Consider the following 13,247-nt stretch of genomic DNA (forward strand, 5'->3'; position numbering starts at 1 on the left):
AAGGGCCATTGGGACACAGGAGTGATGGGAGTGATAAAGGGCCATTGGGACACAGGAGTGATGGGAGTGATAAAGGGCCATTGGGACACAGGAGTGATAAAGGGCTGCTTTTCTTGCAAAAACAAGAACATTTCCAAGTGACCCAAGTGGTAGTGTATCCTGTATGACTATAAGAGGTTATAATAGGTAGGTTAGAGTACTGTTGTGTACATTCTTGTGTACATTCTATATTCTTATCACTGTATTTTTGTAAAGCAGTGACACCTGTAGCTTTATTTTGTAATATGCTCTTCTTAAAGAGTTACAAAGGGTACATACGGTTTAACCTTCACAGGGGTTATCAATGACCTTGGTGAGGTCCCGGGAAAGCGGCCATAAATCAGTCATTGATCATATTGTCACTGTGTGCATTATTTGGAGAAATCCGATAAAGGAGTGTGGGATAGACCTGATGTGTTTGTTAAATTAGCGTCCTTAGGTGAGAAAACACCGACTGCTTTGGCTACCAAACTTTTTGTTAATAAAATATTCTGAATATTTATGTGGACCATACTGAAAAATGCAGGCCTTGTGTTTTTTTTGTGTAGGCTAATGGTTGTAATATTAAATATCAAAACAAACTGTCATTGAAAGCAATAAACGTAAGAAGCGATGGTTAATGTTGTAACTCATTTAGCAAACACATCGAATGCTTGACCCCATACTGCTTGATGTCTCCAACGCATTCACAACCATCTGTAATACCGGCACGGACCTGGCACTGTAGGCAATAAGGTTTGCTTGTGTGTTCCTTCCCTCAGGCTCTGTATGAGAACATGCTCGTGGAGCTGCCGTTCGCTAGTTTCTTCCTGTCGAAGTTGTTGGGCACGAGCGCCGATGTCGACATTCACCACCTGGCGTCCTTGGATCCCGAAATGTACCGGAATTTGCTCTTCCTGAAGAGCTACGAAGGGGACGTGGAAGAACTGGGCTTAAACTTTACAGTGGTCAACAATGACCTTGGTGAGGCCCAGGTAAGTGACGATCGCTCTGGTATTAATCATATTGTCACTGTATATATGAGATAATGTTAGCATGGGATACAACAGGACTGCTCAGTGCAGGTGATATCTATTATAAAGAAGGGGTATCATGTAACATTGCACTTTTGTTGGTCGGTCATGTATCATACTTTACACTTGGTGGATATCATGTGACCCTATGTGATATTCCTCCACTCTACAGGAATCCCAAGCATGTGCATGTATCCATCAGCCTCCCCGATCATGTGCGTGTATCCACCAGCCTCCCCAATCATGTGCGTGTATCCACCAGCCTCCCCAATCATGCGCGTGTATCCACCAGCCTCCCCAATCATGTGCGTGTATCCACCAGCCTTTAAAGCCCATGGTTTCTCCCTGCAGGACCCACGCCTTCCAATAATTTTATACAGAAGAAATAAAGCTTAGGTTAGATGTTAGATAAAATTGTCGCTGGGATTAAATACCTCCTTTGTATTCAATTTCTGTTTAGCCAGGCAATAAGAAAGCAATAATCCCGGATGTCGGGGGCATTAAGAGACAGTTAAAACTTTTACTGAAGCTCTCAAAGAAATCTTAATGGATGAGTTGTTAATTGGTAATTGTTCTCTGGTCAGAACACATTCTCTCTTTTTCATCCATTCTTTTCTATGAGCAGAATGTTTGCTGGGTATGAGGGTATCACAGCCTTCATGATGTACATGGCAGCATGGAAATATACTGCATAATTGGCTAATGATGTCACATAAATAGTCTTTTTTAAAGCCCCAGCCACAACTTTTATACCCCCTTCCCCCCCAAAACAGTCATGTCCCTCTTTGATGATTAAATATGTTGAAAAGTTTGTTGTCCCATGTAATTGGTATTAAGCATCTCTTTTTCTATGGCGCAGGTCCAGATTGCAAGTAAAATCCTCATATAGACCAACGGTCAGCGCTGCCCTCTGGCTACATCCATTCGCACTCACCCTTAGTATTGCTGACATACTGTCAGGTTCTCTATAGGATCCCTCCTGCAACCAGCAGGGGGCATCGCACTCCCTGTCGCTTCCGTTGTCACCAAGTAGGTCACAGTTCTGCTTGGTGCTCATTGTTGGGTGGCATCTTCTGTCCATATATTGCCCTAAAGCCCTTATACACCAAGAGAACTTTCACATTACAAAATGTCTAATTAAGGCTTGAAGACCTTAATTGTTTGTTCTGACCCTGACTGCTGAGAATACAATCAGTCGTTCAGTAAAGATTAAAACGAGGGCGCTTCTCAGATTGTAATGTTTTGTATAACATTGGATTTCAGTAATATCCAATCTGTGGCAGGCGAGGAAGTAGCTGGAACCAGATGGACATTTCTAAGAAATATGGCTCTGTAGGACACACACTGTGTGATTTATACATGACCTTATCATACAGATGACTCGTATGTTAACATTTTTATATTTTAATCAGCAAATTGGCTGCTGTGAGGTTAGTTCTGATATATATAAACCAATCATTTAAAATGTGTATATGAGGAATGGGATTAACCAGTACTGGGTATACTGGATGAGCTAGACAGTCCTCCAGAGATCAAAAATACCGTTTACAAATGGCGCCATCTAGTGGAAGGCCAGTGATCTGCCATTCACTTGTCCTGTTCCTTCTGTTTAGTGTTTTCTTATAGAACGCATAGACCAAGGGTGTCCAACTGCGGCCCTGCAGGACTACATCTCCCATGCTCATCTTAGCCGAAAGAGCATTATGGGAGATGTAGTCCTGCAGCAGGTGGAGGGCTGCAGGTTGGACACAGGTTGGACACCCCTGGCATGGACTGTAACACGCAGTCTACACGTTGACTCTTAGGATGCTGTGAAGGACACGGAATTTCCCTTCTGTACTCACTTAGATCATTTTTGTAGCTGTTGAATAAAAAGGTGTATTTTACTTAGAAGGTGTATTTTTCACAGGTTTAGTGTTTTCCGCACACACGTAGCATTAGCGTCATGCTCTTGAACACAAATGTTTTTGTCCTTTTAGCACCATTCATTTCTGATACTAACGGAGTTTTTGTTCTCGCTTTGTTTAGGTTGTAGAATTAAAAATGGGAGGAAAAGATATTCCAGTGACGAGCGCGAACCGAATAGCCTACATCCACCTGGTAGCGGACTACAGGCTCAACAAGCAGATCAGGCAGCACTGCCTGGCCTTCAGACAGGGCCTGGCCAACGTCGTCAATCTGGAATGGCTCCGCATGTTCGACCAGCAGGAGATCCAGGTACGGAAAGCCAAATTCTGTGAAATCAAACTGTGATTGTGTCGTACAGTCTACATCCACGCAGTCTGCACCTTACGGCTGTGCGTTGCCGCTTTAAGTAACTTTGGCGATGATGCTCAGGAGTAAATATATGAGTGTCAAGCCCTCTCTTTTCTGTGATACTTCTAGGTTTTGATTTCCGGAGCTCAGGTTCCTATCTGCCTTGATGATCTGAAGTCCTTCACAAACTATTCAGGTGTGTATTGATTGCAGTAAGTGGCGTGGGGGTAACGAGGTACGGCTGAGGTTTGTGAAGTATCTTAATAGCCCGTTTAGGTCGAGGTGGTGGTGGGGGGGGGGACAATACTTCTTCACGTGGCTAAAGCGACTTTTGCTTCACTGATCATCCTTTTCTTTGCAGTGAACAAGCATTAGTATAAAGTTATTATCGGCAGTAATTCTGTGCATGTGCAGGCATTCGAGGAAGTTCTCATTGCATTATCCCAACAATAAACCCTGCTACAACCTGTCCATGGCATTGGCCCGCTGGGCTCCTACATGGCTAGCTTGTTATCAGAGTGCTTCCCAAAGAGAGACTCTGCTGTCCGCAGGGCAGGGGTCAAGGGTTTTTTATTCACAGAAATACTCACGTCAAGAGCAAATTTTTGGATAGATATGTGCCGTCGGCGGAAATATCGAGGCGATTATTCCTGTTAAAGAGGCTGTTCCACCTACCCTGCCAAACGTAAAACTATAAATGTCATTTAACACGTCTGTGTTTTATTGCAGGAGGCTATTCCGCTGACCATCCAGTGATCAAAATATTTTGGAGAGTGGTTGAAAATTTTACAGATGAGGAAAAGCGGAAACTGCTTAAGTTTGTGACAAGTTGCTCCCGACCTCCCTTATTAGGATTTAAAGTAAGTCCTCCCTTTTTATTCAGGAATATGTATGGGGCAGAGGAGGGCCGGCACCTTCCAGCCCTGGGGGTAAAGCCAAGTGGCAGCAAGCGGAGTCTTTAGTTGACGTTGATGCCTTTTATTGAGCCAACATAGAAGACATCTGAAGAAGGGACCATGTGCAAGAGCTTCTGTTACTTTACGTCCTCTTCAATGTTCCCCCAATAAATGGTATCGACTTCAACCAAAGACCCCACTCAGCGACCGGAAAGCAGCAGACCCCTCTCTCTCTCTAAAGCATTCCGCTAATGGCAGCAGTAATCATCCTCAGAAGAACAGCTTGAGACGGCCTTATCTCGGGCTTTAATAAACTAAAGCCATATTTAACCTCCATAGTTCTTGACCTTTTCCATTAAATGGCAATTTGAGGTTTATTCTGACTACTGGGAGGGTGGGAACTTGGCATTAACGCAGGACAAATATAAGAGACTTAACCAAACAACCAACACCCGCAGGATCCAGAGGAAGCGATGGAACGGTACATGAAAGTGTCCGCTTGTTAGCCTTAGATTAGTAATAATTCTACCTTTTCCTTTCTTTAAAGGGTGCGGCGAGGATTTATTTTTATGCTGGTTAAATAGCAAAGTGAGAATGTTTGTTTTAGCGCAATGCCTTATCAGTCGTCTATTTGCTGAAATCATTTGAAATGGTTTCTGAATAGTGCAGACCCCGCCGGCCTCTGAATCGCACTCGGGGCGTTATCAGTCACGCTCCGTGAATAACATCGCACCCCCCTATTAATAAACCAAACACCGCAGAGCAGCTCGTGGGCTTTTCTATACCACACATACACATTCACTTGTCTATACATGCTTCTTATACGAGGTATTCAGCTTTCTAAGGACGTAAAGAGGAAAAAATGTTTGCATGTCAGAAGAGCCATTAGCGTAATATTCTGTACATAAAGGAGCGGCCATTCCGGACGTGTAATGCGGGTATACACACAGTACAGAGGTCATTCTCATAGGGGTGAGGATCCATTAACTTGGTCCTTTTCACCAAAGTGATTTGCGTAATAAGTAAACGTGACATCTCCAGGGGGGGCAATTTATTCCGTTCTGCTTTGAAGATTTTGGGGAGCTGCCAGAAGCCTTTTCTGTGTATTATATGCAGTTCTGCATTTAGCCACTAGGGCTTCTAGAGTATCAAGGAGTTTAGGGAGCATTTACACCCTGACTGTATCCTTTGGTGCCCTTTAAAGCAGCTAATTTAGGTAGATATGCATTGGAGAAGACGTTGAGCATTGTTACCCTTATAATCGCAAAATCTTTTAGGGCACGATATAATTGGGTCTTTAGCTTGGGCTCGCTCTCTGCCTGGTATTATTTACAGCGTGACAACATACCATTAAACGGAAATCTGATAATGGGTGGTAAATGAGAAATGTATTCAATGATACAGGGGAGTGATCTATTCATTTTTTGGTATTTTGGCTTCACATATGGCGGTGGGGGAAAGAATATTTGCATCTAGAAGCCGCGTGGATGATGTCCGCTGTACGAGTTTCATTGATAATATTGAAAAAATGGGTATTGTTGTAATCACCTCCACGGAAGAGTTTTTGGAAATATAAGCTTTGTTTGCAGGGAGCACCTGTCAGTTTTTGGACTCGTACCTGGCTCCGTAACTTGTGTTATGGGTATTTTGCCAAAGGCTATTAGCCGTATCACAGAAGAAATGAGAAAGTGACTGTGAAGACTGAGCTTGCTTGCTCTGGACCAAAAAGAATATTAGATAGTATTTCTCGCCACTTCTGTTACAACAAAGAACTCTCCTCAGTTAAGAAAAGACTTCAAATAAGTTGAGGTCCAACATCGCAAAACCATTCTTTTTGTTCTAAGCTGCATCCGCAGTCCAGCATTAACTTCAAATACAACGTTCTCCTTCTTCGACCATCAGTGCCAACCAAAAGTACAGGTCAGATCCACCCATCGCTGGACCTTTTCAAATAAATCAATCCGTTTGGGATCTTAAGTGTTTGGCTGAGGCTCTCAAGTTTCTCTCAACTTTTTCGCCTCTGTCTCTTACCCCTGGACCCATCACCATATCCCATGCACCTTGCTATGAACACAGTATATTCTAAGCCCCCTTTTCTGGTTTTTGATGACCACTTTTTGTTTATGGACCATCTAAGTCAACGCGTGGGGTACCTGTTAGCAGAAGATATCTGTATGGCTCCATAGCTTCGGGACGTGTATGGCGACCACCATATTTACTGCAGGACAAAGGTGTTTATCCACTAAATGGAGAGCTTACAGGCGAATTTGCACTCAACCTCAGTGAGCTTCTGCTTCACCTATTGAATTATACATTATACAGGGCCAACTACATCCTTGTTGCTGAAGAAACCAGCCAGCGTTGGTCCTTCAGAATGTAGAGAGGAGCGAAAGAGTTAAAACCCCAACTCTTCCTTTAGTGAATAAACCCCATCGCCACCCAAAGAGCCTACTTAATATCCTTTTTTATTATTCATAGTCTCAATTAGTTTCCATACAAAGAAAATACTTAATGTGCTTATAAAGTGGTTAAAAGCAGCCTGCGCCGCGGGCCTCCGTAATGGCCGTTCCCCGGCGATTTCCAGACATTATTTACCGTTTGTAGACTCTGCGTAGCAGAAGGTTACACCATTAACAAATTAAGAGCCCATTTAGAGCCAGATTAAATGTTACGAGATAGCATTTTCTGAAACTAATTAAAGCTTAATAACTTTCATAAATTAGGTTGCTGTACATATAGAAAAGAAAGCATTTGTATAAGAGTGGGTAAAAGTGTTAAGTTCCAGTCAGGTCAAAATTATAAATTGATTCTTTTTTTTTTTTTTTTTTTACATTTTTTTATTATTTTATTCGGGAAGTGTTGATTAATGCACGGAACGCCGGACGGCCGCGTGGTTTTACTGCAGTACTTAACGTTACTAATGCCTTAAAGCGAGGGACGCCGGTAACCTATGCAAAGATAATCGCTCGGTAACGGTAGGCGTTAAAAGGCCAGATCAGAAACGTAGTCCTACCGGTCCCGCCTGGACCTTTTTAAAGCGTTACGAGAGTATCATGAATTTTTATTTTTTGCATAATATTATTTAAGTGCCAGTAAAAGAAAATCTGCCATAGCCCTTTTTTAAAAAAATATGTACATATCTGCATTGCCTTGGTAATTCTGGGAACCAGATCCATTCAGATTTTGTACCTTTTAAATAGTCGACACGGCGACACCGAACTTCCTGCTTTTACAGGAAGTTACGAAGTGGGGAATTTATTAGCCATTTTTTTTAGTTTATTCTATATTATGTGAAAATAATTGGCTAATATTAAATATTATTATCGTTTATTAAGGGCTAACGTATTCCGCAGCGCTGTACAATTTAAATATAGCGTAGGTAATAAATACGTAATAAGCGTGCGTTCGCACATACAGCTACGATGGTGGGTTTATGAGCTTACAATCTAAAAGGAATTAAATGCGTAATTGAGGCTAAAGGAGAGGTCATAGGAAACATTAGAATCTCGCTTTGCTGTGTCTTTTCACTTTTCTACAATAATAATTTTGGTCCAAACGTACAATTTAATATCTAATGTCCATGGCAGGGAATGTGAATGTTTCATCCTAAAGTGAATAGTTTCTCCTCGTTATATAAAGGTTATTCCTCTTTAGCGCATCGGGGCCGTCCAAATCATCCCGCAACGGCCAAGCAGACAGGCTTTTAACTTGTAGCTGTTCATATTCCATAACGATACGCAGTTAATTATATCATCATTAAAGGAATCTTAAAACCTTTCAAGTATTATGATCCGTAATGCCACGGCAGATGACCTCTCGGCAGTGGAAATGCATTTATTTAAGGTTACTTTTTATTCTTTAAGGTCTGAAAATGATACGATAATGTATATATTTATCACTGTTTATTATTTTCTGTTCGTAGGAACTCTATCCCGCTTTTTGTATCCACAACGGAGGCTCTGACCTGGAACGGCTGCCGACGGCGAGCACCTGCATGAACCTGCTCAAGCTCCCCGAGTTCTACGACGAGAATCTGATGAGGGGCAAATTGCTTTACGCCATAGAATGCGCAGCGGGCTTCGAGCTGAGCTGAGACGGGGTTAAGGTTTACGCTCCAAAGATTTCTAACCGATGTCTGCTTAGAATTCACCATCAAACTCCGTAGTTTCTGGAGATCAGGTCACATCAAGAAGCCATTTTAAATTCCACCTTGATGGCCTTCCCAGATCTCGTCTAGAGTTAAGATTGAAACGTCCCGTGGGTGCCCTCCCAGAAAAGAGCACATTTCAAACAAAAATGGCATCTCTACGAAATTAACCAAAGACGATGTCGGGGCTTTCAAGCTGTTTGGCAATACGTTTATACAACGAATAAAGCGACTGGTCCCTCGATGCTATGGAACAAGCCTCTGGATCTGCTGGAGGAAAGAAAAACAAGAAGTTATATATCTGCCTATAGCCAAGAAAAGGGTTAATTAAAAGCGTGACTAATCATTTTTCTCGCCTCACAAATAATAATTAAATTACCGTTTTCAGATTCTGTGGCTCGCTACCTTTCACCATAATTGTCATTTATTGTATTTTATTTGCTATTTCTACAGAATTCCTTTTTGAAGGGCCCTTAGTTTTAAGTGCTTCTGTACCATGTACACTATGATGGGATATATACAGATGTGAATATAATTTGCTTTAATTTGTATTTGGTTTCCATTCTGTACAGACTTAATTTTTTTTTTTTTTTTACCGATTTCTTTTTGTCGTGTAGCACAGTCCTGGCTATGGAGATAATTATACTATAACATCTATTAAATATTATTTCAAATAAATTACCCAAAGTCTTGTAGTGTCTTTCAGCTTTGACCTGTTACCGGTATATGGTTTTTTGGCCCAGCAGAGCGCAGTGAGAACGGTTTCTGGTCTTTTATTTGCTGTTGAACGTATCCCAAACTTTATTACTTACCTGTGATTACCGGGTCTTTCCCTGCTTTAAGCACTCGAACCTTAATCATTCATTGCTCACTATATTTGCCCCTACCATTTCTTGTAGGAGATTGTTCCACTGATCTACCACCCTGTCAGTGGACAAGTAGAACTTCCTTACATTTGACACTGTAGTTTTTCATTATGACTTTTTATTATAAAATGTATAAAATTACTATATATACATATATATATATATATATATATATATATATATATATATATATATATATATATATATATATATATACATATATATATATATACATATATATATATATACATATATATATATATATACATATATATATATATATATATACATATATATATATATATATATATATATATATATACATATATATATATATATATACATATATATATATACATATATATATATATATATATACATATATATATACATATATATATATATATATACATATATATATATATATATATATACATACATATATATATATATATACATATATATATATATATATATATACATATATATATATATACACACATATACATATATATATATATATATATACATATGTATATATATATATATATATGTGTGTGTGTGTGTATATATACGTACACACTACTGTCCAAAAGTTTGGGGTCGCTGAGCTGTTTTCATGTAAAACAAAGACATTTGTTGCTTTAACATAATTTTCTAACAATCAATTAGCCTTTTAAACTTGGATCAGTGAATACAACGTGCCATTGGAAAACAGGAGTGATAAAGGGCCATTGGGACACAGGAGTGATAGGAGTGATAAAGGGCCATTGGGACACAGGAGTGATAAAGGGCCATTGGAACAGAGGAGTGATGGGAGAGATAAAGGGCCATTGGAACAGAGGAGTGATGGGAGTGATAAAGGGCCATTGGAACACAGGAGTGATGGGAGTGATAAAGGGCCATTGGAACACAGGAGTGATGGGAGTGAAGGGCCTCTGTACTCCTATAAAGATATTCTATTAAAAATCAGGCATTTCCAGCTACAATAGTCATTTGCAACATTAACCCCATCTGTGCTGGATTTCTGATCCATTTCATGTTATTTTAATGGGGGAAAAATGCATTTCTTTCAAAAACAAGGAAATTTCTGAGAGACCCTAGACTTTTATTTATGAAATCAAGATAGTTGCTTGGCTTTGCCCTTAATGGCCATGTTGAAGTGGATTGCTAACCGAACGCTAAGTAACAGTTAAAATAGGACACGACATGCTTCTTGTCCCACATTGATTAATGGAAAGGCTTCCTAGAGATTGTCCAGACACTCAGCGTGCAGTCACAGTTACAATGTTATTCTATTGTTTTGGTTACATTGAGCGAAGAAGCCTTCTAGACATGCCTGCCAGCTTCAGCTCTTAAAGATTATATCAGGATCTGATAAGAAAATAAAGAGGACAGATAGTTTTTAATAGATCGAACTGGAAATGTTCTTATTCATTTGCTGACCAGTTAATTCCGTGCCCTTTACACTGAAGAAAAACCTCAATTTATCGTTATGACATTGTGCTCTCTGAAATGTATAGATCAAATATTTTTAGATATGTTGGGTCAGCTGCTGTTTGTGCGGCACCAGTTGTAGTAAATCATTTCCTTAAGGAGGACATAAAGTAATGTGAAGAAGACAAGGATACAACAAAAGGAAAAAAATATAACAACTTTTACATTTGCTTTACTTAGTTTTTATGTCAATATATAGATAGTTCTTACTGCAAAATGATACTAAAATCGATGGGGTAAATAATATTTCTGAATCCTGCCTCAAATTGTACTTGTTAAGTTTGTTTTTTGAGTGTTTTATAAATGGGGGCGACTGCTATATAAGCCCCACCAGCAGCCAACCTGGATAATTAGCCAACATCCTCTTTATCTGTTCTCTTAGTAATTCACTAATTCACGCACCACAATAAACCCATTAAATATTCAAAGACACCTAAAGTATCCAAATGAATTTCAAGAAAATGCCATAATGTATTCAGAGAGGATGAGAGCGTGGTTGGAAGTGCATTATCGTCCATTACCGCAGATAATATATCCGATGGTTCAAAGTGTTAAACGCCGTCGTAAACACTGTAATTCTAAAACTGGAAATAATATACAGACTGCGGTGCTGCCCGGTACACAGAACGTTATAACTTATCAACATTCTCCCACCTTAAGTCATAATCAAGGAGTCATTTTCTGAAGGCGGCGTAAATGGCCGTAAATTACCAGCAATCGGCTAGATTTGTTAACGGGATGTGAACGGTCAAAGCCAACGCGTCCTAAAACATTTTCTGAGTACGTTTTGGCAGAGAAAGTGTTTTCCCGATATACTTATAGGATGGTCTGGAAGCAAATATATTCTTAATTAGGCCAAGATACATAAAGAAAGCTTCTTCCAGTGCGGGGTCGGTGTACGAAGACATTTTTATGATTTAAGTATCTTAGTGTTCTTACAGTGATGATAAAGTCTTACGACAGTCTCACTATTGTCACTCTGTCTCAAGGTAGTCTTGATGTCCGTAAGTGTCCTTGTGGTTTCTACAAATGTGTCCTTATCTGGATAGAGCGCATTCATTTATGACCACCTAACAGTGGAGAGCCTACCTGTTACAGTTCTATACACAAAACAAACCCATGGAATTATACTGTGAGTATTATAATATATATATATATATATATATATATATATATATATATATATATATATATATATATATATATATATATTAGAAACCCTCTTGAAGTTTTAACGATTCAAGGGCGACTCAAACCATTGTGAATAGACCCAAGATGCAGGAAAAAAATATTGCAATATTTATTCTTTCTGATTTGTAAGACCCCTTTAAAAAAAAAAAAAAAGCAATAACAGAACAAACGGTTGGTTAAGCAGATTTAATCTATTTCTTAAATGTGTCATTCCAAGGTACGACAACGTAAGCTTCTTAAGGGTCCTCGGAATGAAACAAGGGTCCCCTTCACACTTGCTTCCGATTTCCATTCAACAGAATTAACCCAGCAAGAACTAAGCTGATTAGTCCTCAAAACCAAAGAAATATGTGAATTCTAATATCCTTTTATTAAAACCTCTGCCTTTTGGATCAATAACTTTTCGACTTTTTTTCAAACTGAAAATGTATTGAAAAGCGCAATGATTTAGCAATATTTCTTACAATCAAAAGGTCACATTTTTAGCATGATGAACAGGAAATTAGCTGCACATTTCCATTAACAACAAAATGTTTCATTTTTTTGGGAGCAGATTTATAAATGGAGCTTTTCTGCCAAATATTCTTTTGCAATTTTGTGCATTGGACCTTGGAGATAATCCAGAATGAAGCCGGACCCAATATAATTGCCTAACAAGGAGCTGTTGAAGAACGTCCAATGTTGTCACAATTAATCAGGATCTCGGCTGAAATCTGCACGGTTTCAAATTTTAGAAGTTCCTCTCATTGTAGAAAATCATTTGTCTTAATTGTATGTTTTATTGGCAATGTGCATAAAATAATTGATTATTTCATGGTTATGTGGCTGCTAACTCCTTCTGCTCTGCATAGGGATTTGGGGTCTATTCACCAGGTTTTAGGTGGAGAAAAAATAATTCAGCCCAGAATTATATTTGAATACTGCTCATTTGATATAAGTTTCCTTGACTTCAATGGAGGTTATAAGCTACTGCTATTAATAATTATTAATGTGCCCTTTATTCCTTTTAAGTTAAAGGGCTGGGGGGGATATTTTTCTCCCCCCAGCACTGTATACAGTAATAACCCCAAGTGCTGTATACAGTAATAACCCCAATTGCTGTATACAATGAAATCCCCTCAGCACTGTATACAGTAATAACCCCCAGCATTGTATACAGTAATAACCCCAATTGCTGTATACAATGATATCCCCCCCAGCGCTGTATACAGTAATAACCCCCCATAGCTGTATACAGTAATAACCCCCAGTGCTGTATACAGTAATAACCCCCATAGCTGTATACAGTAATAACCCCCTGAGCTGTATACAGTAATGTCGGTCAGCATTGACAAAAAAAACC

At 39.4% G+C, this 13,247-nt stretch overlaps 2 protein-coding genes across 2 annotated transcripts in view; both read left to right on the top strand.

Annotated features, from left to right (window-relative positions):
- The window catches only part of UBE3C (ubiquitin protein ligase E3C), a 46,543-nt gene extending 37,514 nt beyond the window's left edge, over window positions 1–9,029 (top strand). Inside the window, exons 20-24 of the mRNA XM_053467713.1 lie at window positions 801–1,013; window positions 3,081–3,269; window positions 3,438–3,504; window positions 4,038–4,168; window positions 8,127–9,029. Of these exons, the coding sequence (XP_053323688.1) occupies window positions 801–1,013; window positions 3,081–3,269; window positions 3,438–3,504; window positions 4,038–4,168; window positions 8,127–8,297 (771 nt within the window). The 3' untranslated portion in view covers window positions 8,298–9,029. The remainder of the gene's footprint in view (window positions 1–800; window positions 1,014–3,080; window positions 3,270–3,437; window positions 3,505–4,037; window positions 4,169–8,126) is intronic.
- The window catches only part of DNAJB6 (DnaJ heat shock protein family (Hsp40) member B6), a 261,352-nt gene that overhangs the window by 200,716 nt on the left and 47,389 nt on the right, over window positions 1–13,247 (top strand). The gene's annotated exons all lie outside the window — the stretch shown is intronic.

The sequence above is a fragment of the Spea bombifrons genome, chromosome 5 (genome assembly GCF_027358695.1).
Source record: "Spea bombifrons isolate aSpeBom1 chromosome 5, aSpeBom1.2.pri, whole genome shotgun sequence".
NCBI lineage: Eukaryota > Metazoa > Chordata > Amphibia > Anura > Pelobatidae > Spea > Spea bombifrons.